This window comes from Eptesicus fuscus, chromosome 4 (genome assembly GCF_027574615.1).
Source record: "Eptesicus fuscus isolate TK198812 chromosome 4, DD_ASM_mEF_20220401, whole genome shotgun sequence".
NCBI classification, from domain to species: Eukaryota; Metazoa; Chordata; class Mammalia; order Chiroptera; family Vespertilionidae; genus Eptesicus; species Eptesicus fuscus.
In genome coordinates, this window is record NC_072476.1 from 58,686,129 (window position 1) to 58,712,802 (window position 26,674).

The 26,674-nt window shown below is 42.2% G+C and overlaps 1 protein-coding gene across 2 annotated transcripts in view; it reads left to right on the forward strand.

Moving 5' to 3' along the window:
- The first annotated feature begins 6,495 nt into the window (after window positions 1–6,495).
- ELL2 (elongation factor for RNA polymerase II 2) overlaps window positions 6,496–26,674 on the forward strand; it is an 84,570-nt gene continuing 64,391 nt past the window's right edge. The window contains exon 1 of one of the 2 annotated variants that reach the window (XR_008555846.1): window positions 6,496–6,782. Coding sequence is in view for 1 of the 2 variants with exons in the window: in XM_054715052.1 (XP_054571027.1) it covers window positions 6,636–6,782 (147 nt within the window). In the remaining variant the exon portion in view is untranslated. The remainder of the gene's footprint in view (window positions 6,783–26,674) is intronic. The other variant, XM_054715052.1, reaches the window with a different exon arrangement.

The following is a 26,674-nucleotide window of genomic DNA, read 5'->3' on the forward strand; positions in this document are numbered from 1 at the left end:
CTTTTCTGACTGCTTATTGGCTAAGCTTCCTGTACGCCACTGGTAATATTCTTAGTAACTTGGGTAATAAGAATCCAAAAATGTGATCTAGGGTTTTTCCACCACACTTCTGGGAGAAAAAACGAAGGTCCACTGCTGGAGGGCTAAGAAATGTCATATCCTGCCCTAGCCTGTTTGGCTCAGTGGATAATGCCTCAGCCTGCCAACTGAAGGGTCTGGGTTCAATTCTGATCAAGGGCATGTACCTACGTTGCAGGCTCCTCCCTGGCCGGGGCCCAGGTCAGGGCTCATGCAGGAGGCAACCAATCAAAGTGTTCCTCTCACTTTGATGTTTCTCTCTGTCTTTCCCTTTCTTTTCCACATTCTCTAAAAGTCAATGGAAACTTATCATCAGGTGAGGATTAAAAAAAAACAAAGAAAGAAATGTCATATCCTATGAAAGACACATCTTGAAAATGCCTAAAGAAAGTTGTCATTTTTTCTTGGTGAAGGGACTGGAGTCTGTGTTGATGAAAACACCTTTGTGGCTGTGGTGACTGGCAGTGGGGTGATGGGGCTGGTGCCTTTCCCTGATCAGCCCGGTTGCCTGCCACAAAGGGAGGCCAGACCACAAAAGTCGTCAGTAGGACATTCCCTGAGGGCTCCCAATATGTGAGAGGGCAGGTTGGGCTGAGGGACCCTCCACCCCCAGTGCATGAATTTCGTGCACTGGGCCCCTAGTAAGGTATATAAATGTCTAACCATTAGGTTGTACTGATATAATATTGTATGTCAACTGTAACTGTAAAAGAAAAGAAACAAAAAAGACAAGAAAAGAAACCTTAAAGAAAAAAAGGGATTTGAACTGGAGGTAGGGGAATGTCAGGAGGATGGAGGGTACTTTACTTACTCCCAGATCACATTATTTGAAATGAACCAGACTGTTCCTAAGAGGGGGAAAGCACTTTGGAGACTAAAGAGTACAGAGGTGGAAGTCTAAGGGTAGGATAGTTTCCCCCAAGATTGGAAAGGGGCAGAAACTGCCAATCCCAGGAAGGGTACAGCCCAAGTCCACTGTCCTTTCAGCTCCTCAAGAAAGCACACATCTGAAAATGGTGATTAGACCTGGTATCCCAATGCTGCCAGTCTCAGCAAAGTTCTCAGATGAGCTATACCTTTCAAGAAATCATGTAGACCATCCTCACGTATGTTTTGGTGCCAATAGTGGCTAGGGAGAATTTCAGACTCCCTTCTCATAATCCCTATCAGTTCCACCCTCAATCCCACCACCAAATAAATGTACAATCTAAGTAAAACTGGTATGTTTGCTATATTAACTCAGTTTCATTCAGATGGTCTGGTTTCTTCCATCTAAATTGTACCCAATTCCAAACCCTTCCTTAAAGGAAATTCTTGAACTTCTAATGGATGAAAGCAGCAGTGATGGACATAGATCAGCGAGACCTCCCCATATATTCTAGGACCTTTGTAAGATCTGTGGATTTATTGTTCTACTACACAGTGAGATGGGGGGGGGGGGGGGGAGATTCCTCAGAGCCAGATTTAGCAATGGTGATGATGATGATAATATGATATTTCTTACACTTAAATGGAGAGGAATAAAAATAATAGCCATACATAATGCAATAATTGTACAGCTTAAAATTTGTGTGTAGGCAGCATATATTTATATGCCTCCTGTAGATATTTCACTTTTACTCTCTATAACCATTTGGTGAAGTTTTTGTTTGTTTGTTAATCCTCACCCAAGGATATTTTTCCATTGATTTTTAGAGAGAGTGGAAGGGAGAGGGAGGCAGGGAGACAGAAAGAGAGAGAGATCTGATGTGAGAGAAATACATCGATTGGTTGCCTCCTGAAAGATAGAAGACTGGGATCAAACCCGAAACCCAGGTATGTGCCCTTAACTAGAAATCTAACACCTAGCAACACCAGCCAGGGCTTTAGTGAAGTTCTTTTAAAACTATCAAGCTCCTACTTCAGTTGTGTATAAGGAAAGAAGATTTTTGCACAGGACTGAGCAAAGTCTTGACAGGAGAGCAGTGTAATGGTGTGGAATCAAACACAATGGGGCAGGGGGCATCAGGGAGAATTCTAAGGGGGAAAAATTTCCACCTGGAAATTCTTCTTCCAGAGAGCTTCTGTGCTATCCTATATAATAAAACCCTAATATGCAAATTGACAAGTGCTGGAACAACCAGCGGAACGACCAGTCACTATGACATGCACTGACCACCAGGGGGTAGATGCTCAATGCAAGAGGGAGCACCGCTCAGCCAGAAGCTGGGCTCATGGCTGGCTAGCACAGCGGCAGTGGCAGGATCCTCTCCCGCCACAGCTGCAGGTGGGTGGTAAGGAGCAAGGGGCCTAGGACTGTGAGAAGGATGTCTGACTACTGGCTTAGGCCCTAAGCCAGCCGGCGGGCATCCCCCGAGGGGTCCTGAACTGCAAGAGGGTACAGGCCGGGCTGAGGGACCCACTCCCCAACCCCCCACCGCCTTCCAGTGCATGAATTTCATGCACCAGGCCTCTAGTAACTCCATAAGACTGTGTTTTCTTATCATAACAGAGGCCATTGCCTTGTATTGAGACATTAGTACAAACTTTTTTATAAGTGGCTTTAAGAACTAACTCACAAAACTGTTAAGACCAGTATAAGACAGAATGACCTTTTGTACTGGAAATCACTAAAGTAAAGGTTGGAAACTAGAAAGTTGTGGGCTAACTAGGCCCAAAGACTTTTCATGCCCACAAAATGTTTATTGAAACTTTTAGTTATCCAACAAATAAGAATCAAATAAATCTGTAATTCCAAGCTTTTCTTGAAAAATGAGAAGATTGGACACACTGGACCCCTACATCTTCTTCTGGCAACAATCAGTTATACCTTAAAGCCACTCAGCCCTTCAAACATCTCCAGTTCACAGTCCAGCACCTTCTGTTCTTGAGACATTGTGTATGGCCTGCTTCAATCATTTTGGGTACCTACTGGCCTCTGAAGGCATCTGAATTGGTGACGTCAGCTCCAAAGGATAAGTGAGAAATGGTCAATAAGTATGTAGCAACCAGGAATGAGGGTGGCCCAGCATTTGAAGGCCAGCAAAGGCCTTGATGTTCACACATCCTCCTGCCTGCATTGTATACTAAACATCAGAGATGAAACAGGCCCTGCATCAGATTACTTGTTTTTTGCCTTTTCCTTGCATTGAATTACTTATTATGTAAGACATATTTTTCTCAGTTATTAAATCAAAACAGTAGCCACTCGGTTAATATAGTGACTAGAAGGACACTTAAACAGCTGATTTAGACTATCTCTCCTGGTTGTAATAAGTTATGTAGTATGAAAATGAATGGAGGAAACATTCAAATTGGAGTCAGGAAACTATGAAGGGAGAGCTCTGATGCACGGAAGCTTAAATAGCCAGCAAGATGAAAGATTTCTTCCCTGCATGCCTCAGCATCAGTAACTGCTCTCCACTTGCTGCTAATGAAAAACTGCCACGACCTTGAATTCTCCTTTTCCACCATTAGGCTCCTGTTCAAAACAACTCTCCCTAATTTGAAACCCAATAAAAGCTGACCTCCCTTATCTCTTTGTACTTGCCTATGGTTCGCCATAGTTTGTAGGTCCCAAATTGCAATTCCTCTGCTATTCTCAAATAAACTCACTCGATGCTTGAATAACCTTTGCTATTTAAATTTAAAGTTTGACAGCTAGTTGCTTTTAAATTAATGGTGTCTCAATTTCCTCATTCAAAAAATGAATGGGTTCACTTAGGATGATCATTAAGATCAATTTTAGTTGGCCTCTCCCCATCTACACCAACTCCACTTATCTAGAATCTACTCTGCACTTGAGAGATGTTTAAGTTTCACCACCTCCAAAAAAACCTCTCCAGACTTCTCCTTTCTTTGAATTTTTGAGCTTATCACCATTACCACCCATATTAGCATTTACTAATTCCCTACTTGCTTTGCTTTGAGTATTTTCATTCATTTGCTATATTAAACAGAAAATTCCTTTAAATAAAAGACTATATCATTTAAAAAAGACTATATCATTTAATTTTTAACCCCACAGCATTTTACAATTAATTGGCATTCAATAATTATTTGTTAATCATTTAAACTGAATAATAATACAGAAAATATCTACAACACGGCGAACTTCCCAAAGAGCAACTTTCATTAGCCCTCTCAAAAGGAATTATCCTTGTATCTCAACTTGACCATCTGATTCAGTCAGTTATAATGTGTACTACGCAACACTACTAGATTATCGTATTACTTTGTATATGGTCATTGCTTCCTTCCATAGTGGAAAAGCTCAAAAGAGGAAAACTACAAACAATAACCCACGACAATAATTTATTACCCAATGAAAGATTGTTACCCCCTAAAATAGGGAATGACATGAGAAAATTTCTTCTACTACAATTAAGAAAATAAAATCAATTACTAGAAAGTGACTGCAAGTCAGACATTTGAAAACTGCAGTGAAAACCACCCTTGCTCCTCCCCCACCCCGGATGTCATCAGAAGTTCTGAGAAAGAGAAGGCCATAGGAAGATGCCATGTGGGAGGGGACTTACCCACCCTCACAGGAAAAGCAGTGGGATACAGGTTTTACTTGTTCTGGTCAAACTCCTCCCCCTGACAAATAATTAAGGCTTTAGATTTGTCAAAGTAAATAGTTGCCTACCAAAGTAAAGCACACACAAGAAAAAAATTCGAGTATAAACTTATTTTTAAAATTTTTTTTCTGATTCCCTTAATTTCCCTATTCAATGAATTTAAGATCATTAACACTCTAGTAAACTAAATTAGCAAGTGCTAATCATGTCTTAACAGCTAGTGGTTTGAAATTAAGTCAACTTTTAAAATGCTCTCCTGTGATGGAACCAACACTTAATACAGGTGTTTCCACTTAACCCATACTTTATAAATGAAGAATTAGTTCTGTAATTCGTATTGTGCACATACAATGTTTGAGGTTCTGAATCAAGAGGTAGTGTACCTGTGGGCTGAGGAAGGAATTTATTCAGGTGCGGGGACGGGGAGAGGGGGGGCGGGGGACTGGGGCGGTAAATCATGAAAAATTCCCATTTGGACTTTTTTGGAACATCTAGCCCTATCCAATGTAAAAGGACGGGAAACGCTGTCTGTAATTTTTTCTGGGGAATCCCGGTAAAACGCACCAAGGTTTTACAATCTGAGAAGAAACAACAAGCGTCCCAATGTCTTTTTTTTTTTTTTCCAGAAGTAATCTTTAAAAACTGCTTTTCCACATTTCCAAGCCTTTCAATGGCTTGTTTTTTTTATCTGGTGTTTCTGATCACCCCGTTGATTCATCCTCTCTGACGCGAAGCCTGTCAGTCGATCCGCACACAGCCTCCAGAGGGCTCCTCGTTAGGTCCCCGCCCCTGGCCGCGCCCACACCCGGAGCGGCGAGAGGAATGGAAAATATGCCCGGCCTCCGCGCACCCTCACACCCCATCTTCCCTACCTCACTTCCCTAGCTCAACCCCCAGCTCGGTGTTCCCGCATCCCTGTCCGATGAGATGGACGGAACTCCAAAGCCAGATCACGGGAGGTGTCCAAGTTTCTTTTGATTTAGGTGGAGGCTAGTTCTCCTCTCCCGGGATCCTTTAAAAGGAGGGAACCACCCCAGCCAAGAACACCCCCCCATTCCCCCGGTGAAAAGGCACACACCACCCCGCCCCCACGGCGAGCTCCGGAGGAACGGAACATGTTCCTGTGGGATCCCAAGCGGGCACGGCGTGGGAAAGGCCCTGAAGTTCTCTCGGCTGTAACACCGTACCCACCACACCAAAGGCACTTAAGCCTTAGTCATGATATTGCACCTAAGCCGTTCCACACAATCCAACACAAACCCAAAGTCTAGGGTCGACTCTCGAATTTCAGGTTTAGGGTTAAAAGACCAAGAAGGCGTCCTCCCCAATGCCATCTGCTCCGCGGTGCTAAGCGGAGTTTGGAGGAGCAGCCCTCCAGTGACGCCGCCTGCTGCATCCTCCCTCAAACGTACACACACCCCCGCCCCCCCATCTCGGAAAGCTTCCCGTGGCCGTCGGGGGACTGAGAAGCCCTTACTCAGACACACTTTTGGGGTTTGAGGGTCCTCCTCTCTCAGGACTCTTGACTCCCAGTAAACAGACCAGGCTACTTGGACACCCGATTAGCAAGGGGACCCCCCTCCGCCCCCCCAATCCAGCCGGCCCCATCGTGGCCGAGGAGCCTAGACAACCAGACGTGACGTAAGATGTGATTAAGTTTGCGCGTCACCTCGACGTCAGCCTCTCACCTCTTGGAGGTCCCGTCCGGCGAGCAAAACTCCAGCGACTTTGGGCTCCGCCCCTGGGAGGGTGGCGGCCAATGAGGGCGGCTCTGCGGGGAGCCGGGCCAGTGAGACGAGCTGGGGGCGGGGCCCGGGGCAGGAGGTGGGGCGGCGGCGGCGGTGGCAGCCCGAGGTCTCGCTGCGCGCAGTCTATGACAGTACGTCAGCCGCGGGATGGCCGTAGCTGTGGCGGCGGCTGCAGAAGCCCGAGCAGCCGCGGCCGCAGTGGAGACTAGAGCCGGAGCGGCGTCGGCGGCGGCACCCCGGGGAGTTTAAGATGGCGGCGGGGGGGGCGGCGGGCCTGCGGGAAGAGCAGCGCTACGGACTGTCGTGCGGGCGGCTGGGGCAGGACAACATCACCGTACTGCATGTGAAGCTCACCGAGACGGCGATCCGGGCGCTCGAGACCTACCAGAGCCACAAGGTGAGCTGGCCGGGCTCGCGGAGGGAGAGGGCGCCCCTCACAGCCTGGCCGCGCCTTCCCCCGCCCCCGGCACCCGTCGCGGGACTGGGGGCGCCGGGACTCGCCGCCGCTGCCGTCAGCGCCCGTGGCGGCCGGGCCGGGCTGGGTCGCCGAAGACGCCGTCCTGGGCCGGCCGGGCGCTGGGGCGTGGAGAGGCGGGCGGGCGGGCGGCCCCTGGCGGCGGGGCCGAGGCCGCCGCTGCTCTACCTTGGCTGCGCCGCCGCCGCTGCGGGACTTTCCGACGGCGCCCGCGGGTTTCCTGGCTTTTTCGGTCCCAGGGAGGGAGAGAGGTACCAGGAGTCAAGTGAGGAAACCACATTGCTTACGGCCGGGGGTGGGGGTGGGGTTGGGGGTGGGGGTGGGGTGGACCCGCGGGCACAAGCCGTCTGCGTTTGGGGGTAACAGGCACCGTAGACCCGGAGAGACGGGACACAGGGGCTCCGCTTATGGAGATGGGACACACCTTGTACTCGCAGGGACTTGGGGACGGAGGCGCTTCGTGTCTGGCGGGGCACACCGCGTAGAGATGGGGGGACCGGCACTCCGCATATGCGGGCGGGGGGGGGGCGGGGGGCGGGGAGAGACACACATCCTGTACCCGCAAAGGCTGGGACACTGGCGCTCCGCGTACGAGTGGGGAGGGGGACACATTCGTGCCCTGCACTCCCAGGGACTTGGGGACAAGGCGCTTTGGGTTCCCGAGACGCACGAACACCGCGATCCAGGGAGCTTACACACCCAGCGCTCTCCCAGGAGCTAGGCATCGGTCACTGGGGCAGATTCGTGGAGGCTCCTCGTACCCGAAAGATGCCCCGCATCCCTGGGGGGGAGGAAGGGGTACAAGGACGTAGAGACCGAACGAGATTAAGGGTGGCGGGGAGGATATACCGCATCCAGTGTCTTACCCCGCACCGCGTTCCGTACACAACTCGAGTACAGCGAAGGCTCTCGTAGACACACACGCCGCAATTGGAGTACAAATCTCAAGGTAAAAAAAAAAAAAGAAGTGAGGGACAGAGAAGAGACACTGCAATCTGGGTGCATGGAGAAGCCGTTTATGGACATGTGTGGATGAGGGAGACCGGAGTGGACACATCGCATAAGGGGAGGTATCTACCATATGTGGACGGGTAACATTTACTCCCAAGAGGAGAGACAGTTGGAGGGAGATACAACTCCCAGGGCATCCTAACAAATAGCTCAGTCCATATCAAGGAACCACGCTCTAATTAACTGATGTCATAAAACAGGCACAGAAGGACACTCAGATGCAGACTCAGTTATTCAGATAAAAGTGGAAATTGAACATCTGTTGAGCTCCCACTAGTGCCAGGCACTTTAAATGCATACAAGGAAGACAGAGGTAGAGAGCCACAGGAGAGAGGTGCACCCTGGATCACGGGGAGCATGTGGACCTGAGCCAAGGGAGACTCACATTCAGAGAGGCCCCCCTCCATAAACATGCACACAGCGGGAGGTATTCAGTTGTGCACGGCCTGGGGAGTACATGAACTCACACGACAGGAGAGAGAGAGGTGAGCGTGGTCTCAGGAGGGCACGCACAGAACTGAGGGGACACATGGATGTACACATCAGGGCACATATGTTACCCTCCAGAGAGGCATAAAATGAGAAACACTCAGACTTGGGAGGGGAGGGAGGAGTGCATGCAGAGGGAGAAAGTTACCTTTACCATGAAATCCCAGGGAAAATGTCTCATGTGTGGCTGAGAGGTCAGTGTACACCCAGCAATAGGAATGCAATGAGAGACAGGAAATACAATACTGCATGTGTTAGTAGCTTCTGCCAGACAGGTGCACCTGCAGGGAAGAGACCAGCACCAGCATGGAGTGTGGAGGCCCATATGGGGGAAGCCAGATAGGCAGGCTGAGGGACAGAGGCAGACAGGAGAGAGAAACCCGGCCCTGCAAGATGGAGATAAGCTTGCCTGTTCAGAGGGGAGGACGTGGGAAGGAATGACAGTGGGAAGAAGGTAGGTCAGGGGATGTAAAGAGAAAATCACAAAGGCCGGAGACGAAGAAGCCGGCAGGAAGAGGCTAACCTCCAGTCAGAAACAGATCCAGGGAGCAAAGAAAGACCGACACACAGGGTGGAGAGGCATCTCTGGGGACAGTCGATCAACTTTGGGAGAACAACAGGTAAACTATACAGTCGATTACAGCAAGATTGACAAGACATTATACACTTGGCAAGGATGAGGCGCATGAGGAGGCCCATAGGGGAAAGGGATGGTACCCCAGGAGAGTGAGGTGACAGGCCCTCAATGCTCACTGACGTGTATGACCACTGGGGCTCAGGGAGGGGGTGAGAATGTTAATTCCTACTGGTTGAAAAGTAGGAAGAAACTGGAGAAAAAGAAATGAGGGACCCTTCAGGTGACTATCACCCTGTTGGTATTATTGCAGGGTCCTCTGGCACGTTCAGATAACAGTTGCCAGCATCAGGCTTCAGGCTGAGCTTTTATCATCCAGTAGAAGGATACTTATTTGGTATTTTACACCTTCCACCCTTATCAGAAGAAGGGCTCTTGACTTTAAATTGTAGCTGCTGTTTGGAAATATGTTGGCATGTGTTAGGTCAGTGGTCGGCAAACTCATTAGTCAACAGAGCCAAATATCAACAGTACAACGATTTAAATTTCTTTTGAGAGCCAAATTTTTTAAACTTAAACTTCTCCTAACGCCACTTCTTCAAAATAGACTTGCCCAGGCCGTGGTTTTTTTTGTGGAAGAGCCACACTCAAGGGGCCAAAGAGCCACATGTGGCTCGCGAGCCGCAGTTTGCCAACCACGGTGTTAGGTAATTGGGAAGAAGTTTCTGATGGTCAAGCCTATTCTCTCTGGGGGGAAAAATGATTTTAATTTCTTACATAAAACTGCCCTTATTATTTCTGTGTTTGGGAAGGTGCATAATGCTTGACAGGTGGCCTCCAAGTGGCTTTGGCCTGTACAAGATTATCACTATTCCTCCTCCTCTTCTAATGACTTTCTAAGAGCCAGAAATTTCAACAGGTTCATTTCCTAAATTAAGCACCAGAGAGTTATTTTTATCCAGATTATTTTTGTCCATTGGGTTTTGTATTCTAGATTAATCCACTGACCTAAGGTTTCAGGGAGGTAAATTCAGGAATTTTAAGAAGACTGTGTTTTAGACAAAATACAGTAGTTCTTTAGATATAATTGAACAAGTATATGAAATTATTAAGGTTCATGAAAACAATCTTTAATTGGAAACAAAACAAACAAACCTAATTGACCTTCATTATTTAAGTTTTCTATTTTTAGACAAGAAATGAAGAATGCTAACTTGAGAACCTTTTTAAGTAGTGATTGGGGTAGGGGAGAGAGACATTATGAGTGCAGGAATGGTAGCTACAGTTGGAGTAAATATCTCCTAAAGGTTGTTTCTCCACTCAGTTTGAATACAATAATAAGGGCAGTTTTATGTAAGAAATTAAAGTCATTTTTCCCCCCAGAGAGAATAGGCTTGACCATCAGAAACTTCTTCCCAATTACCTAACACCGTGGTTGGCAAACTGCGGCTCGCGAGCCACATGTGGCTCTTTGGCCCCTTGAGTGTGGCTCTTCCACAGAAATAGTTTCAAATTGATTTTATATAAAAAATGTTAACTGGAACATTATTTTCATAGTTTGCAGAATAAATTTAGACATACTGATACTGATGTGGATATATTGCAAAGTTACTTTCTCTTTTTATTATAGATTATTTTGGATGAGGGAACAAATTGCTATAAAAAAATAAATAAAATCACAAATTATAACTTTATAGTCATTCTAAATTGATATCTGTGATTGTGTGGTCTATATAATTTCTACATTTTTTAAAATGAGCATATATTACTGTAATTACATATTTCTCCAAAACGTATCCTAAAACTATATTTAAAATTAAAACCTAAAATTCTAAAATATATCTTAGTTAAATTTTTTCAGTAATGTAGCTGGCTTTATTTTGACATTTGAGTAACTTATTGGTAGTAATATAAATCTTATCAAGATAGTCTAAGAAGATTCTAACATCACTGAGCCTTCAATTTTTTTTAATGTTTACCTAAAGCTTCAAATGTGGTGGTTAAAATAATATTACCATGATTATCCAACTATTACATAAAAAGTCTTGCATAGATGCATTTGAGGCTAGGGGCTTGACCATTCATTCTCTATGTCTGAGTATCAGAAAGTAAATGCCTTTAAGAAGGATTCTGTTAACACATTCTCTTGTCAACTCTATTGGCTTAGTTTTCTTGCCTTGATTAGTGTCTTTTAGGAAAATAATCATGTTTTGAAAGTTTGTACAAATATACTTACATTTAATTTTGCATGAGGAACTCAATCTCTCTCAGTTGCCAGATACTATTATTTACTATCAAAGCAAAAAGTCTTATTTAAACCTCCATAGTAATGTCCTTCATAGTACCTCCCTTTAATGTGTTCCTTGATCTTTTAAAATCACTGATCTCACAGGTCATGGGGGGCAGGTGATTTCCTCTCTTTAGCCTTTCATTCTACCAGAATAACTTTCCAACATTTCATTAATTGTGGTTCAAGGCAGAGAAAAGACTCATACATTATTTTCCCCTTACCTGTTCCTTTTTTCGCTTGTCCTCAATTGTGTGTGTATGCGTGTTGTGTGTTCAATAATCTACCTTATAAATACTACAGAAGACCCTGTTCTCCCAAAGGCACCATTCTAGCATCCAGACCTGCCAGCACAGAGCTGCCACTGTCATCTGACATGTAATTAAGTAAAACAATGAGGCCTGCATTAGCACATTCCTTTTGTTGCATTTTTTAAATGTAGCCAGGTTTAATTTAAATAAGTTAATCTTACTGACTTTTAACTTAGACCTATCTTCAAGCTGAACTTGATCTTAAAATGCTTTTTATCAAGTAAAGTCAAGTTTGTGCCCCATGTTGCAGTATGATTGAAAAGTTTATTCAAATGATCAGGTGCTCAGGGCAAAGGCGGGGCCTCCTCCCAGTGAAAAGCAGTAGCCAGATTGACTAAAAAGATAGACTGGGGATTTTGGCACCAGAGTTGGGAGAAGAAAGAAAGAACATATGTGAAGGATTGGAACATGTTCAAGAAAAGAATTTAAAAGGAAAGGGGCGTAGAATTCTTGGAATGATTTACAGAAAAGCTTACTGGAGGACAGTCACCAGATCTGCCTTTCCATTTGCTTTATTTGCACTGTGGAAGTTGTGCTCAGAGCACGTATTAGGTAATTTGTGATAAAGCCAGCAGAGGGAGGAAAATGAGAATTTCAGCTAAACCAATGCTGGGTCATTTTTAATAATTGGCAGACCACATTGAGGCTCAGACCTGGCACCAGAGTTTAATCACACTTATTTGCCAGTTTGGGCCAAATATATTTGGAGTACTTGAGAAGATGTCCCTAAAATGTGCTTTTGGGGGCATTTATGCATATAAGATGAGCTAAGTTTTAGAATAAAGAAAACAACATGTATATAACCCCACATTTGACTCTCCTGCATACCTTTAACTCCATATGACATTTCCTATGACTTAAGCAAAAATCTAGAAAAATGGGTCTGGAATAGAATACAATAATTTAATGGCTGTGTCTCCATAGCCAAATTGAAGCTGAAATCAATACATGGCATAACTCAGGTTAAATTTACAAGAATTGCTCTGTTGTTTTTTTCTTTTCCTCCCTCCCTCCCTTCTAGTTTATTTACCTATCTATAAATATACTTGCTCAATTATATCTAAATTAATTAGGATATGCTCCTTAAAGATTCATGAATCAAATTACCGCCTTGAATAGTCTCTACAGTCAGAGCTTTTGGCTACTAGTTGCACAGAGCTAGATTGTTAGACAAATGCCATAGTTTGTTTCCTTTTGGGGGGCGGGGGGGAGTCCTGTATGTTATTGGTCTACAGATCATGCTGGGGTCTTAAAGGATTTTATTTTAGCAAGATTTGAGCAGGCAGAGACTAGATGGGGGACCACATTTCCAACAAAGGGAATGGCACAAGCATGGAAAAGCTGTAACAGGCTTCGAGAATTGTAAGGAAGACGCTGTTCCACTTAATCTGGAGAGAAGGAGAAAAATGTAATTGGATTTAAAGAGGAAAGGCAGATTGGAGCAGGTTAGATTTTATTTTGTCAAGACTGGGGAGACTGAGTAGAAATTTAAGGTGATTTGAGCTATGCTTTCAGATTATTCTAGCCTCAGTGTACATGATGAATATAAGGTAAATCTGGAAGGAAATAGACAAGTTACAAACACGTATGTGGTTCAGACCAGAGATAATTTTGGTCTAAAGTAGATGCTTGTGGGAGGCATTAGAGATAAATAGAATCTATAGAATTTAACAACAGGTTTTAAAGGAATAGGGTTGAATTGAGATTTCTAGCCATCGGCACTAGCAGGAGTTAGGTACCCTTAGTAGAAAAAAGAAAATCAGAAGCAGTTGGGAGAGTAGGGTGGGGTTGGAGATAAAAAGATGATGTGTACCAGGTTAATGAACATTCACTCTGTCTTTTGTTTGGTGATTAAGAGACAGGTTTGATTAGATGTTTTATATTTGAGAAGTGTATTTCGGCGTTTGAGGCTAGTCTAGAACAACACTATATTGTTTACATGTTTTATATAAACTTACATTTGGATAGAAATTTGAGGGAAAATTGGAATTATTATGTGGAAGAAATTTATGGTTTTAAGCAGGAATTTTTAAAGTTTTGTTTGTATTTTTATGGACTTCCTTTATTCAATAACCATCTCTATAAATTGCACTTAAAACCATCATAGAACACAGATAATATGAAAAGCAAATTTGATTTTAACATGAAGATGAGACCTGTGGTTTCTGTCCCTGTCGATTATTGAAATGTTAACTAACTCTCTATAATATACCTGGATGTACATTTCAAGCATCATTTTGAAATGATTTCTAAAGGTTTTGAAAGGGTCAATGTTTTCACTATTTCTACATTAACTCCATTTCTGTTTTAGTGTTTTCATTATCTTCTTTCTTTTTTGATTGACAGTTTCATTGTGAAAAACAAAATGAAAGATCATCATGAGTGCATAATGCTTTTGTCATACATACCCATTGTCATGGACTAGTTATGAGTGCTTAGTTCATGGTCCATGAGATAATCTTGGCTGGAAGACTTTTTCACTGAACAGTGAGCTTGTTCAAGGGTGAAGCCAGGCTTGTCCTTTCTAGTAAGATTCACTGAGATACATTAGAATCTAAATATGCTTACCTGGAAACTTAAGTGTTAGCATATTTTAGAATAACATTTACTTAGTATCATTGCTTTTGGTTTCAATTATTGGAAACCCTTTTGCCTCAGAGAACCAGAAAACATATCCATGTAATAAAAACTCAGGTGAATATTTCAAGATGTTTTTTCTTTAATAAAAGACTAAGAGGTGGGAGTCAGAATTATAATTACCAAATACTCATTGATTCATTTAAGCAAACATTTATTAATCTTCTGACATGTGCCAGGCATAGAACTAGGCACTGGAGATGTAAAGATTAATGTTATGGGCAGTCCCTGCCATCAAGAAAGTACAGACGTATGGAAAAAAAATTCAATAAACTCTTTCCTCAAAGGGGACATCTATAAAGAGAATAATTATGTTTGAGGATGTGCCTGAGAAGCAGTGTCTGCTTCTTCACTTCCCATCCTCTGCTCAGCCCACTCCAGTTGGGTTGTCTCCACCACACTCCTAAGACTGCAACTGACTAGGTCCCTTGTTACCAAGTCCAATGTCATCTTTCTGTGCCTGTCTTACCCAACCTCAGCAGCATTCCATCCTGTTGTCCAACCTCTCCACTTAGAAACTATCCTGATTTCCCTCTTACCTCCTAGCCCAATCTCTCTCACTCTGTTCTGCTGACTAGCCTCTGAATGCTAGAGGTTCCAGCCCCTTCTCTTTATTCCCTCTCCTTAGTAAGCTCATCTAGCCCTATGAATTTAAATGCATTTATGTTAATGATTTCCAAATATTATCTCTAACTGGGCATTTACTTCCAACACCTCATCTCCTTATTAAAGTTTAATAGGTACCCCAGTCTTAGCAGATCCAAACACAGTTCTTGATTTCACTGCTCAAACTTACATTTTCCTCAGTGTTTCGCATTTTTGTAAGTGGGATTAACTAGTAGTCCTTTATGTGTCTCTTTTTTGACTGATCTATCCGCAAGTCCTGTCAGTCTTCAGTCATCTAAAATCTAACTCCATCATCCCCATCACCAAGCAAATGAAGACCAACATCTTAGCCTAATACACCGCCCCTTATATTCAGGCTCCTGCCTTCTCAGACACAGCTCTCATTAAGTTCCTCAGAGCACATTGTACTCCAGTTCTAACCAATTATAACAATGTTGTTTTGTATTTCTGCCCTTTTTCAATGTGCTCTATACCAGAAATGTCTTTCTCCCAAACTAGCCCACACTCATATCTGACTGTTGTCTGCTTGAAAAATTCCTACTCATCTTTCAGATCTCACTCACTCCCCACAACGATTTGACTACCCCGTTCTTTTCTCATGACACTAAATCACTTCATTTTAATTGCTTGCTTGCATATCTGCCTCTTCCTTACCCAATTAAATTTTTTTTTTAATTTGTGATTGCACACCATCTGACATTTTGCCTGGCACATAGTATATATATTCAATAAATGTTTGTGGAATAAAAAAAAATAATAATAAAACCTAACTCCATCAATCACCACCACTCAAATCCCAGGCACCATCATTTCTCTTGAGGACCACTGCCATAGACTTCCAGCTAGTTTCCAAGTTTCCACTCTTCCTCCCATAATTTATTCTCCACGCAGGAACCAGAGTGATCTTTTTAAAACATTAAGTGTAATCATGTAGTTTTCTGATTTTTACCTTTCTAACAGCTCCCTTGTAAAAGTGTTTTTAATGCTTCATTTTAGAAACTTCTAGTATTTTAAAAATAATCTCCATCTTTGAATCCAAGCTTATTTTATTACTCCTCCTTACACTTCTGCTCTAGAGATTATGATCCCAGGGGATAAATCTTCATTTACATTTATAGTCAGATTTGACATGTAAGGTTATTATACCATTATTAGAGGCCCAGTGTACAAAATTTGTGCATGGCGGCGGGGGTGGGGGGGTGGGGGGAGCAGGGAACGTGCCTCAGCCTGGCCTGCATGCAATCCAGGACCCCTCAGGGGATATCGGGCCTAAACTGGCAGTCAGACATCCTTCTCTCAATCCAGGGCGATGCATGCACCAGTGACCATACTTTTCATACAGGTGAAAGGTATCTTACTGTTGTATGGGTAGCTACATATTTTTTCCCTGATTATAAAAAGTAGTGCATAACATGATCCTTCTGAGGCACCATTTTCCCCATCTTATGGGTGGAAAAACTGAAGCAGAGAGAAGTTAAGTAATTGGCTTTATCACACAGTTATAAGTGTCAGAATCAGGGCTGACCACAAAATGTGCAAGCCAGAGTCCATGCATGTCATCGCTGCATCATCCTGTTTTTTCAGTGTTAGAGTAGCCTTGCCAGGTTTTAATTTTTAAATCTAAGAGACTGTTCCCAATATATAGCGTAGGGTCCCTAGGCCTGGCTGGCGATCAGGGCCATCTGTTGGGCAACTGACGGGCGGGGTGATAGGGCGGTTCCCACTGGCACCCATGTTGGCTGGTGGCCTGGCGCTGCCCACTGTCCGGCCCCACCCCCCACCACCACTGCCTGTCATCGCCTTACTCTGCAGGGCAACTGGCAGGCGGGGCCATTCGGGGGGTGGGGGGGCCTGGCACTCGCTTTGGCTGGCGACCTGGTGGCCCCACTGTATGGCTCTGCCCCCCCCCCCCCCCCCCCCCGATTGCTGCCGCCGGTCACCTCCCTCTTGGAGGGCAGACACTCAATGCAGGAGCGTCTTGTAGTCAGTGCACGTCATAGCGACCGGTCATTCCGCCATTACGTTGCTTTGCATATTAGGGTTTTATTATATACTAGAGGCCCAATGCATGAAATTTATGTTTGGGGGGTGGTGTGTGTCCCTCAGCCCAGCCTGCACCCTCTCCAATCTAGTACCCCTCGAGGGATGTCTGACTGCCCGCTCACAATCTAGGACTGCTGGCTCCCAACCGCTTGCCTGCCTGCCTTCCTGATTGCCCCTAACCGCTTCTGCCTGCCAGCCTAGTCACCCCCTAACCACTCCCCTGCCAGCCTGATTGATGCCTAACTGCTCCCCTGCCAGCCCAATTGCCCCTAACTGCCCTCCCTGCCGGCCTGGTCACCCCTAACTGCCCTCCCCTGCCAGCCTGGTCGCCCCTAACTGTCCTCCCTGCAGGCCTGGTCCCCCGCAACTGCCCTCCCCTGCAGGCCTGGTTGCCCCCAACTGCCCTCCCCTGTAGGCCTGATCACCCCCAACTGCCCTCCCCTGCCGGTCCAGTCACCACTAACTGCCCTCCCCTGCAGGCCTGATCACCCCTAACTGCCCTCCCCTGCAGGCCTAGTCACCCCTAACTGCCCTCCCCTGCAGGCCTGGTCACCCCCAACTGCCCTCCTCTGCCGGCCCAGTCACCCCTAACTGCCCTCCCTTGCAGTCCTGGTCCCTCCCAACTGCCCTCCCCTGCTGGCCTGATCACCTACAACTGCCCTCCCCTGCTAGCCATCTTGTGTCCACATGGGGGCATCCATCTTTGACCACATTGGGGCGGCCATCTTATGTGTTTGAGTGATGGTCAATTTGCATATTACTCTTTTATTAGATAGGAGGATAAAGCCCACATTAAGCTCTGTTTTGGAAAAAAAGTGATAGGATGTTATACTTCAAGTATTATTGGTCTAAAGGCTGTTTCACAGTAACTAACTTTTTAGCTGGTTGTTCAGATTAGATTTTTGCCTTCTATGTTCCTTTAAGAGCTATTTGAAATAGAAAGATTTAAGACAACAGTAATGTTTGTAAAAATTTGGCCTGCATCAGCTACAGTTTGCCAGAAGCTATCTTTCGAAACAAGGATTGTGTTAACTATATTAAGTTTTTGACCTCTTCTCACTACTGTTTTGGTAAGCCTTTTTATATTTCACTCTTTTCAATGCTATGATGGCCAGAAAAAGTTTAGATTGACTCTCAAAGCAAAATACTAGATTTTGTGGAGCTTAATGACTCTTTTTTAGGGGGTGGGTATCTAATAAAAGATTGGGGGCACAGAAGGAGACAGCCTTTATTAAGGCAACTTTGGATTATCTCTAAATTTCACATTCATGCTATCATTCTAAACATATTACCAGTTTCTGACAAGAGCTGAGTATATTTGATTTCTTCATGAACAACAGTCTGATTTTCTGTGCTGTTTCCTGCTTTAGCTCCAATTTCCTTTCTCTTCTCTCCCTACCTAGATTATTTTTTGTTGTTGTTGTTATAGCAGTTAAAATATAATAGTTGTGTAGTTTTTGCTTTCTCTATTAGGAGATATTTTAAATAACAGAATAAAATAACTTTTTAAAGTAATAAGTCATAAGCACAAGTTATTAAAATGGTATTGTACCTCTTTTAGAAAAGAAATATAGTCTATCTTATACAAATTATATACCAGGGAAATAAATACTTTTTGCTGTTTACTTGCACAGGTGAAAACAAATTCAGGTGTCTGATATTTTCCTTAAGCTATAGTGCAAAACCAAAACAAGTGATTCCCTCAAAGGCTCTCAGTTCTCATCTATTATTAATATCCAGCTTTCAGACGTTTCACTTTTTATTTTTATTTTTTAAAATACATTTTTATTGGTTTCAGAGAGGAAGAGAGAGGGAGAGAAAGATAGAAACATCAGTGATGAGAAAGAATCATTGATTGGCTGCCACCTGTATGCCCTTTATGGAGCTGGAACCTGCAACCCAGGCATGTGCCCTGACCAGGAATCAAACTGAGACTTTCTGGTTCATAGGTTGATACTCAACCGCTGAGCTACAGTGGGTGGGTAGATCTTTCACATTTTATATAACTGCTAGTGGCCCAGTGCACGAATTCATGCACATTGAAAGGAAATTAATGAGAAGAAATATTTTAATATCGCTATTCGCCATTTCTCTATAATAGAAGTGTCAACCAAATTCACAATCGACAATGACAGATTGAAACACACGTGCGATTGGCACCAACAAGAGCTTTATGTGTATCACGCATGTGCAAGTCAACTTAGCCTTTTATATATATAGAATGAACTTGCTGAATTAGACCTGCTTTCTAATGGAGATAAACTTTTTCCAGCCCAGTGAAGCACCCCAACTTCTCTTTCAGGTAATTGTCAGCAACACAGCAGTAAATATCAACATGAAGCAAATTATTATTGTAGATCATGCAGGGAGAACAAAGGGTAAAATATTTAACTGCAGCAGTGTTTGACTATATTCTGCACAGTGAGAAAACCTGAAGTCATTTTCAAGGTACACCATTTCTTACTCTTTTCAGTTGGGTCAAGTTTCTAAGCTTTCTAAATCTCCATTTTCTGACTAATGAAAAGAAAATAGGATTCCATCGAATCTCCTATCTACCTACTCCAGGACTTCTGTGAGGATCAAATGAGATGAGGCATGGGAAAATGCTTCACAGACATTTAGTTAAAGTGTGAAATGTTTGCACCTGGCTATAAAGCAAGTCATGTTCCTGGGCTGAAGAAACTCCAAGGAGGCTAGTCACTAGGGAGAGGAAGCTGGGTGTTGCTACATGATGTCATTACCCGGCACCCACAGCTACTATTTTAGGGCTGGACTGGGCTGTGGGCCTCATTTTGCGCCATTAGGTTTTAGCAGCAGCAATTGCGATTTCATGGTGTGTCGCTCCGGGGTGGTGGTGGCGCCTGTGTCCCACTTGGTGGAAGCTGAGTGTTGCTTTGCGGGCGCCAGGTCCATGTTGCCGTTTCTCTGTAAATGGCCAGTGCACATCATGGCAGCTCCTGCATTGAGCATCTGCCTCCTGGTGGTCAGTGTGCATCATAGCGACCAGTTGGATGGACACTTAGCATATTAGCATTTTATATATATAGATATTAACTATTTTAAGGAGGGGGAAGAGAGGCTAGCTGTATAAAGTGTGGGTGGAACACAGTTCTTAAAGTGAGACAGGCCAGGGTTTAAATCTCAGATAACTTATTAGCTATGTAACCTTAGGTAATTCATAAGATTTACCCAAAAAGTGGAAATAATAGTACCTACCCCATAAGAGTGTTCTGAGAATTCCCAGAAGTGTTAATAAAAAATGATTGTAGTGCCTGACACATTTTAAGCACTCAATAAATATGACTAGGTAGCTATAATTGTTTCTTAAAACACCCCACTTAATGTACTCACCATTTATAGAGTTTTCTGGTTTTGGTAAAGTTCCAAAACTATTTTTGACTTTAGAATTTTTTTTAGCACTGTCTTTATCATAACTTATAAGGCAGCTTAAGTATTCAGGTAAATATTTGATATTTACTAGTAATAGATACTTGTTTGTTGATTTGAAATAATTTAAGAATTCTTAATTAGTTCAAGAATAATTCAAGAGTTAACTGAGTCAAGTCAAAGTTCCATGATGGGTTCAAAAGGGAAGCGGAAGGTATTTTGAGTACATCTCTAACCTTAGAGAATAAAGTTAGAAAAAGTCTCTATAATGATTTTCTTAGAGAAACATGCTTTCTTAGACCAAGAATGCCATTTCTTATGTTTGTATATTCACAAAAACAATGGTAGTTAATAGAGTAAAAGTAACCATAGGTTTAATTTGTCTACATGCATAAGTAATATATAAACAAACAAGAGATGGTTATAACAACTTTTATAGGATAACTTTCTTTTGTTCAACTCCAAAGAAACCTGAGCTTTGCTCCTACTCTTTCACCCTAAAAGAATTATGTCAGAAATTAGTATTCAGTAAAATTAAGATTACCTAGCAAATTACTTATTATTTTTATAGTCCCGATATATTTGAGGAATAGTCCCTGAAAATAAGTGGACATAGAACAATTTTTTGTTGCAGTGGAATTGGCTTGTAACAGCACATGTCAAGAGTATAATCAAACTTTTGAGCATTTTAGCATTGCCTACACCAAGCATGTCAAACTTGTGGCCTATGGACCGCATGTGGCCCACAACGAATATTTTTGCGGCCCAGCCAATATAAAGATATGTAAGAAACATTTTAATAAAGATTTCATAACTTAATTTTTACAATATCCTGTTATACATAATTATTAATAACGAACTACAACATTCGCTAATGACTGATTACTGTAATCGTGTTGCATTCTTTTCCCTTACATGCCTTACACTCAGGCGAACCATTTCTCTCTACTAATACCAGCAGCGAATATTTTAGCAACCGATTGCCACGCCATTAGTCTTGGACTGACTTGTTTGGTGTGTGCAACAGGAAATATTTCGCTTTCGGGGAACAAGAAAAATAGGTTTATTTGCATTACGCTTACTTGTGCAGTTATTCAGTGTCTGGTAAGCTAATGGTCAAGAAAAAATTAATTTTTATTAAAATGTTCTATTTCTGTTAATGATAACTCATTTATTTCAGCCCTTTGTACTCAGCATGTCTCTATCGAAATAAACCTACGTTTCTATGAAAATTGAAGCTTTTGTTTTTTTGCAGCCCACATAAACTTAAACCTTGTTTATTTGGCCCAAGTTAGCCTTTGGACTAAGAACTTAACAGATCTTTTGATTGCAAAACATCACCTTTATCAGGTTATTGAAGCATTTGTCAAAAAGAGTTTCCCTAGGTAGTTCCAGTTTTGCATTGTTTCTTGGCTGGATGAAGATACCTAATCACAATCTTACTTAGATTATAAGTTGACTACTCTAGTTAAACCATAGAGTTACTTGATTTTTAAAAGAGCTATTTGGTGTCAATATTTAATTAAAGCTGAAAAATCAAAAGTTGAAGCCCTGTTGAAATTTATTTGTAATGGTAATGTACTTAGTGAGTTAGACATTATTTTAAAACATGCCATATCATATTTGGCCACCTATATTTACATGATCATTTAAAAAATGTACAGTGAATTCAGTTGTGTTTGTGCAGTTAGGCTTAAAAACATTTAGATTAAAAATTAACTGCTTGAATCATTTGCTTTTTGACTTTTAGAACTTATTCCTGGTAGCTAGCCCATTAACACACTGGTCAGATGCATAAGTGGCTTAGAGTTCTAGCTGCCTTTTGCATTTTTTAAAATCTAAAATTGGGGTTAAAATCAATAAAGCATTTGAGATTATCTTATGTATTTTTCTTTTCTAGGTTGTCAGATATCTTAAGGGAGTTTTTTAGTAACAGTAATCTTAGTTTTTCCAGTTTGGATAAGCACACAACTATTTTTATTTTTTTTATAAATGAAAAATGCTAGCACAAATATTTATTATACATGGTCCTTATAGCAAAAAAACAAACAAACAAAGAACAAAAACCCTATTATTTTTCTTTGAATCCTCACTGGAGGATATTTTTTTCCATTAATTTTTAGATAGAGTGTGGAAGAGAGGGAGGAGGGAGGAAGAGAAAGAGGAGGAGGAGGAGAGAGAAACGTCCACGTGAGAGACTCATCGATTGGTTGCTTCCCCCATGCTCCCGTATCAGGGCCAGGAATTGAACTGAAACTGAGGTATGTGCCCTTGACTGGGAATTGAACCAGAGACCCTTCAGTCCTCTGGCTGATCCTCTAACCATTGAGCCAAACCGGCCAGGACCAAAACCCATTTTTTAATAAGAAACTGAACTTTAGAAATTGTAGTGGTTTCATGAAAATTCATTTTCTTTGGAAACAAAATGCCAGAATAACTGAATAAGCATATGGGCTTTTAAATACTCAGCACTATGCGATAACCGGCTGTAGAGGCAAGAAAAAGAAAGGGATCCAGGTGGCTGGATTTGAGGTCCAGCTCTGCTAATCCTTAGTTTGATGACCTTAAGCAACACACTTTACCTGCTGGACACTCATTTATCTCCTCCTCTGAAATGGGAATAATGATACCTTCTTACCACCCAGGTTTGGTTTTAGGGGGCTCATTTCAGACAATGGGTATAAAAATGCTCTGTCCATTACAAAACTATGTAAACAGAATTATCATTTTTGTTGAGGAATCAGCAATACAAATAGAACAATAAGCATATCAGGAGGTTAGGTTCTAAATTCAGTGATAAGGCAAAAAAAACCCACACTAGATAAAGTAAAAATTACTCTTAAAAGTTTCTAAATTGATGTAAAGCATAGTTGTATTGTTTTGTCTATACAACCTTGAATAGTAATCTGTAAGGTATACAAGTATATCATGTGTATCACATATATAAAGAGAACATGGCCAAATAATTTTATAATATTTTTTAGCTGAGCATAATGCAGAATGAATACTTGTAAGCTAAATATGTGTTGGATTCCTCTCTTTCATTATAACTAGGAGTAAGACAATCTATGAAAAAAATACACCCCAATGTAGTAGAATCGTAGACACAGGCACCTGAAAAAACAACAGCTAACAGGAGTTAATTCAAAGTGGGTATAGGTCAGAATGAGCAAAATGGTGGCAGCAGTGTTTTATTTGGCCTGAAAAAGGTTTAACTTTTAAAAATTTGAATCCTCTCTAGGTTAGGCATTTATTCTTCAGGTGCTTACTACTCCTTACTGCTTTACACCCTGTCTCACATTTACTGCCTTGTGTTATTAAACACATTAAGTCTTCCATTCCTGATGTATCCAAAGGAAGGCCTAGGTGAGGAAATTAATCTTAAACTTGAATGTTAAGTGAGTGATTAACATGGATTGGCAAAATGTGTTTGGGAAGGTATGCCAGGTTGAAGGAACAGGAATAAGGTAGGATAATAGAAAAGAAAATGTTCACAAAACAAACAAACTGACAAAAAGGTTAGCATGGCTGAATCACAGTTTAGAGGAAGTGTAGCATGAAATTGGTTGATTCTGTAGATGGCGGCGGGTCTGTTTTCTATGTGGAGAAGTTTGCTTTGCTTTGATGGAACCCATTGTAGGCTGTGAAACATACTGAGAGTGGTGTCTGAGATAGCTTCTGCTAGCTATTTGAATGATGAGCAGCATTTGGAAGGAATTGAAGGTAGGGAGGAAGGCCTTTATCTAGATCAGGGGTAGGGAACGTCCCCTTCCTCAAAATCATTTGGTCTGGTCCTACCTAGGCATTAGAGGTGAGTTAATTAAATGTTTGCCCAAATACAGCGGGCTAATTTTTAAGTTGGTAATTTTGCATGGCCTGCGAATGATGTTATAAGTATCCAAATGGCCCTTCACAGAAAAAAGGTTCAACACCCCTGATCTAGGTACTTGGTGATAGGGGCTTGAAATAGACAGAGGTTTTCAAAGGTGAGACTAAGAGCTTAATTTGAGGAAGTTTGGAGCTAACTGGCCAGAGATGATGATTGGGACCCCTGGAGCCACCTTCACTTCATTTTTCTTTGGTGCCTGGTAGTCAAGCTTTCAGCACATTTTCTCTTTCTTCCATTAGAATGCTTGCTCCAGATGAAGTAATACTAATTTAGGCCCTTATCACCAGAGTATCGCTAAAGTATCTCCTGGAGCTAATCCTTTATCCTAGCCCCAATCCATCCATCTCCATCTTTCTTACACATGACTGAAGGGACTACTTTCCCTGAAACACTTCTTTCAGCAACTCCCTCTCTTGTTCCAAAACTTAGATGAGTCTCCAATTAGTTATCAGGTCTAAGGCCCTGCCTGAGAGGGTCATGGAGAGGATTAGGGTGGGGTTATTTCACAGGGTGATAAATCTTTTGAAATCCCAGAGGTCTGAAATTTAAATTACTGTATGTCCTATTTATTCTGTAGTGGATAGAAGCAAAACTGAAGACAAATTTTGAGCCCAAGGAAAGATTAGACAGAGATTTCCAGGTCCAGTTCTTATCCTTTGTGTAGTGTTTCAAGTATGAAAGAACTCTACACAGAGACACACTTGTCCTCTGCCCACATAGTACTCATTCCTGTCTCCTCGCTTTTCTATTCAGGCAGAGCACTTCTCTCTGGAGTTAGTCTTTTCTAAATTGCTACCCAAGATCCACCCTTTCCACAAGATCTTTGGCTTTTCTAGTATATCTTATAACCCATAATCTTCCTTCCTTTTTGAGAGTCCTTATTACACCTCCTGGTAGTACTTAGCCTAGTATTTAATCTTTCTCTAATATTCCCTAACTAAAATGTGAACTGTCTGGCATGAAGGAATAGGCCCCCACACTCTTGAATCTCCCATAGCAGATGTGTGTGGAACACAACGTAGTAGAAGAAAAGCAGCATGACAAAATAGGAGGATTGAGTCCTGAGTTCTGGTCCCAGCTTCGTTAGTAATGGGACACATTGCCTAAGGGGAATGGGCATTAACTATATTATCCCTAGAATCAGAATTAGGTGATTCTAGTGGCCTGCAGTTGACTGATAGAATATGGTGGGGATGAGGAGAGAGAAGACTATAAATTTAAGGTTGTGATCCCGGACAACCAAACAGATAGAAGTACCCTTGATAAAAAAAGTAGGAAAGAGGTGCCAATTTGGGGGGTGAAGTGGGGTGGTTTAGTGTTTGCCAGTTTTGCTGTCATTGAGTAAAGGAGGAAAAGTGTAACCAGCTTCAGAGATGTTCAATGTTTGTGGTTTGAAAGGAGAGCCATGAGGTAGGACTGATGGAAATATTGTGAAAACTGGAGCCTAGATCTGTGTTACCCAAATTGTAGGGCAACTTCTATGGAAGAAAGGCTTCCTTAGGCTTCTGCAGGCTCACTGCTATTAGTTCAGGAAGAAGTTTAGCTCTGAAAGGTAGGTTTGGGTGGGGTTTTCTTTCTCTAAGGAAATTCTAGCATTAATCTATAATTTATATATTCATAAAAGACCATGACTTAGAATGAATCACTATTAAAAATTATTTTACAGTTTCAATCATTACCCCTTTATCTTCCCTTTAAAAAAAAACAAAACACCCACTTCTCACACACCAAAAAATGAATTTTTTTACAAGTAGTACTTTGAGCCTGCTGATAAGTCTGAAGTTTAGTGATCATTTTAGGGTAGTAAAACAACGATAATAGTATCTATTATAATGTTTTTTTCCACGATGTTTATCCATTTATATAAATAATAATAGAATGGTTAATGCTACCATGTGCTTTTATATTTAGATAATCTATCTTTTAAGAAATACTCATCATTTAATAAGACTACTCCCATTCCAGAGAGGCCATAAACTATGCCCCAGACAAAGCTGTCAGTGCTCGCACCAGGCCAGGCCTTGAGATATGGTCTCATGGCCCCTTCCAGCACGCAGGCCTTCTTTCTCAGAAGGCCCGGAAGTCTCATTACAAATTTGGGAGACAAAGAGCTAGAAAAAGTATAAATAGAAAAAGTTTCCTCCATGTTGGGGGGCTCAGTATTTGAAAGACACATTTTTCTCTAGGCCTGCGTATAATTATAATAAAATGTAACTCCCCTTTCTCTAAGCATTGCTTGGTTTTTCTCCGGTCTTCTATAACAGTAATACGGATTAATAAACCTTTAAATCTGCAGAGCAGTTTTCGAAAGTAACTGAAAGTTGTAGGTAATGTTCAGTGGCTGAAGGGAGGGGCACATGGGTGCCTGGCTCTATTTTTATTGGAGATCAAGAGGAGACCAGAAACTACTGTTTCTGTTTTTGTGTATTGTATTTGGATATAAGGATATAAGGAATAGTTTACAGGTTGATATGTTGTTATTAAATGTTACCCATATCTGATTTCCTTGTAAATTTCTGTTAAAAATTTAGAAAAGCATTCCCATATAAAAACATTCCG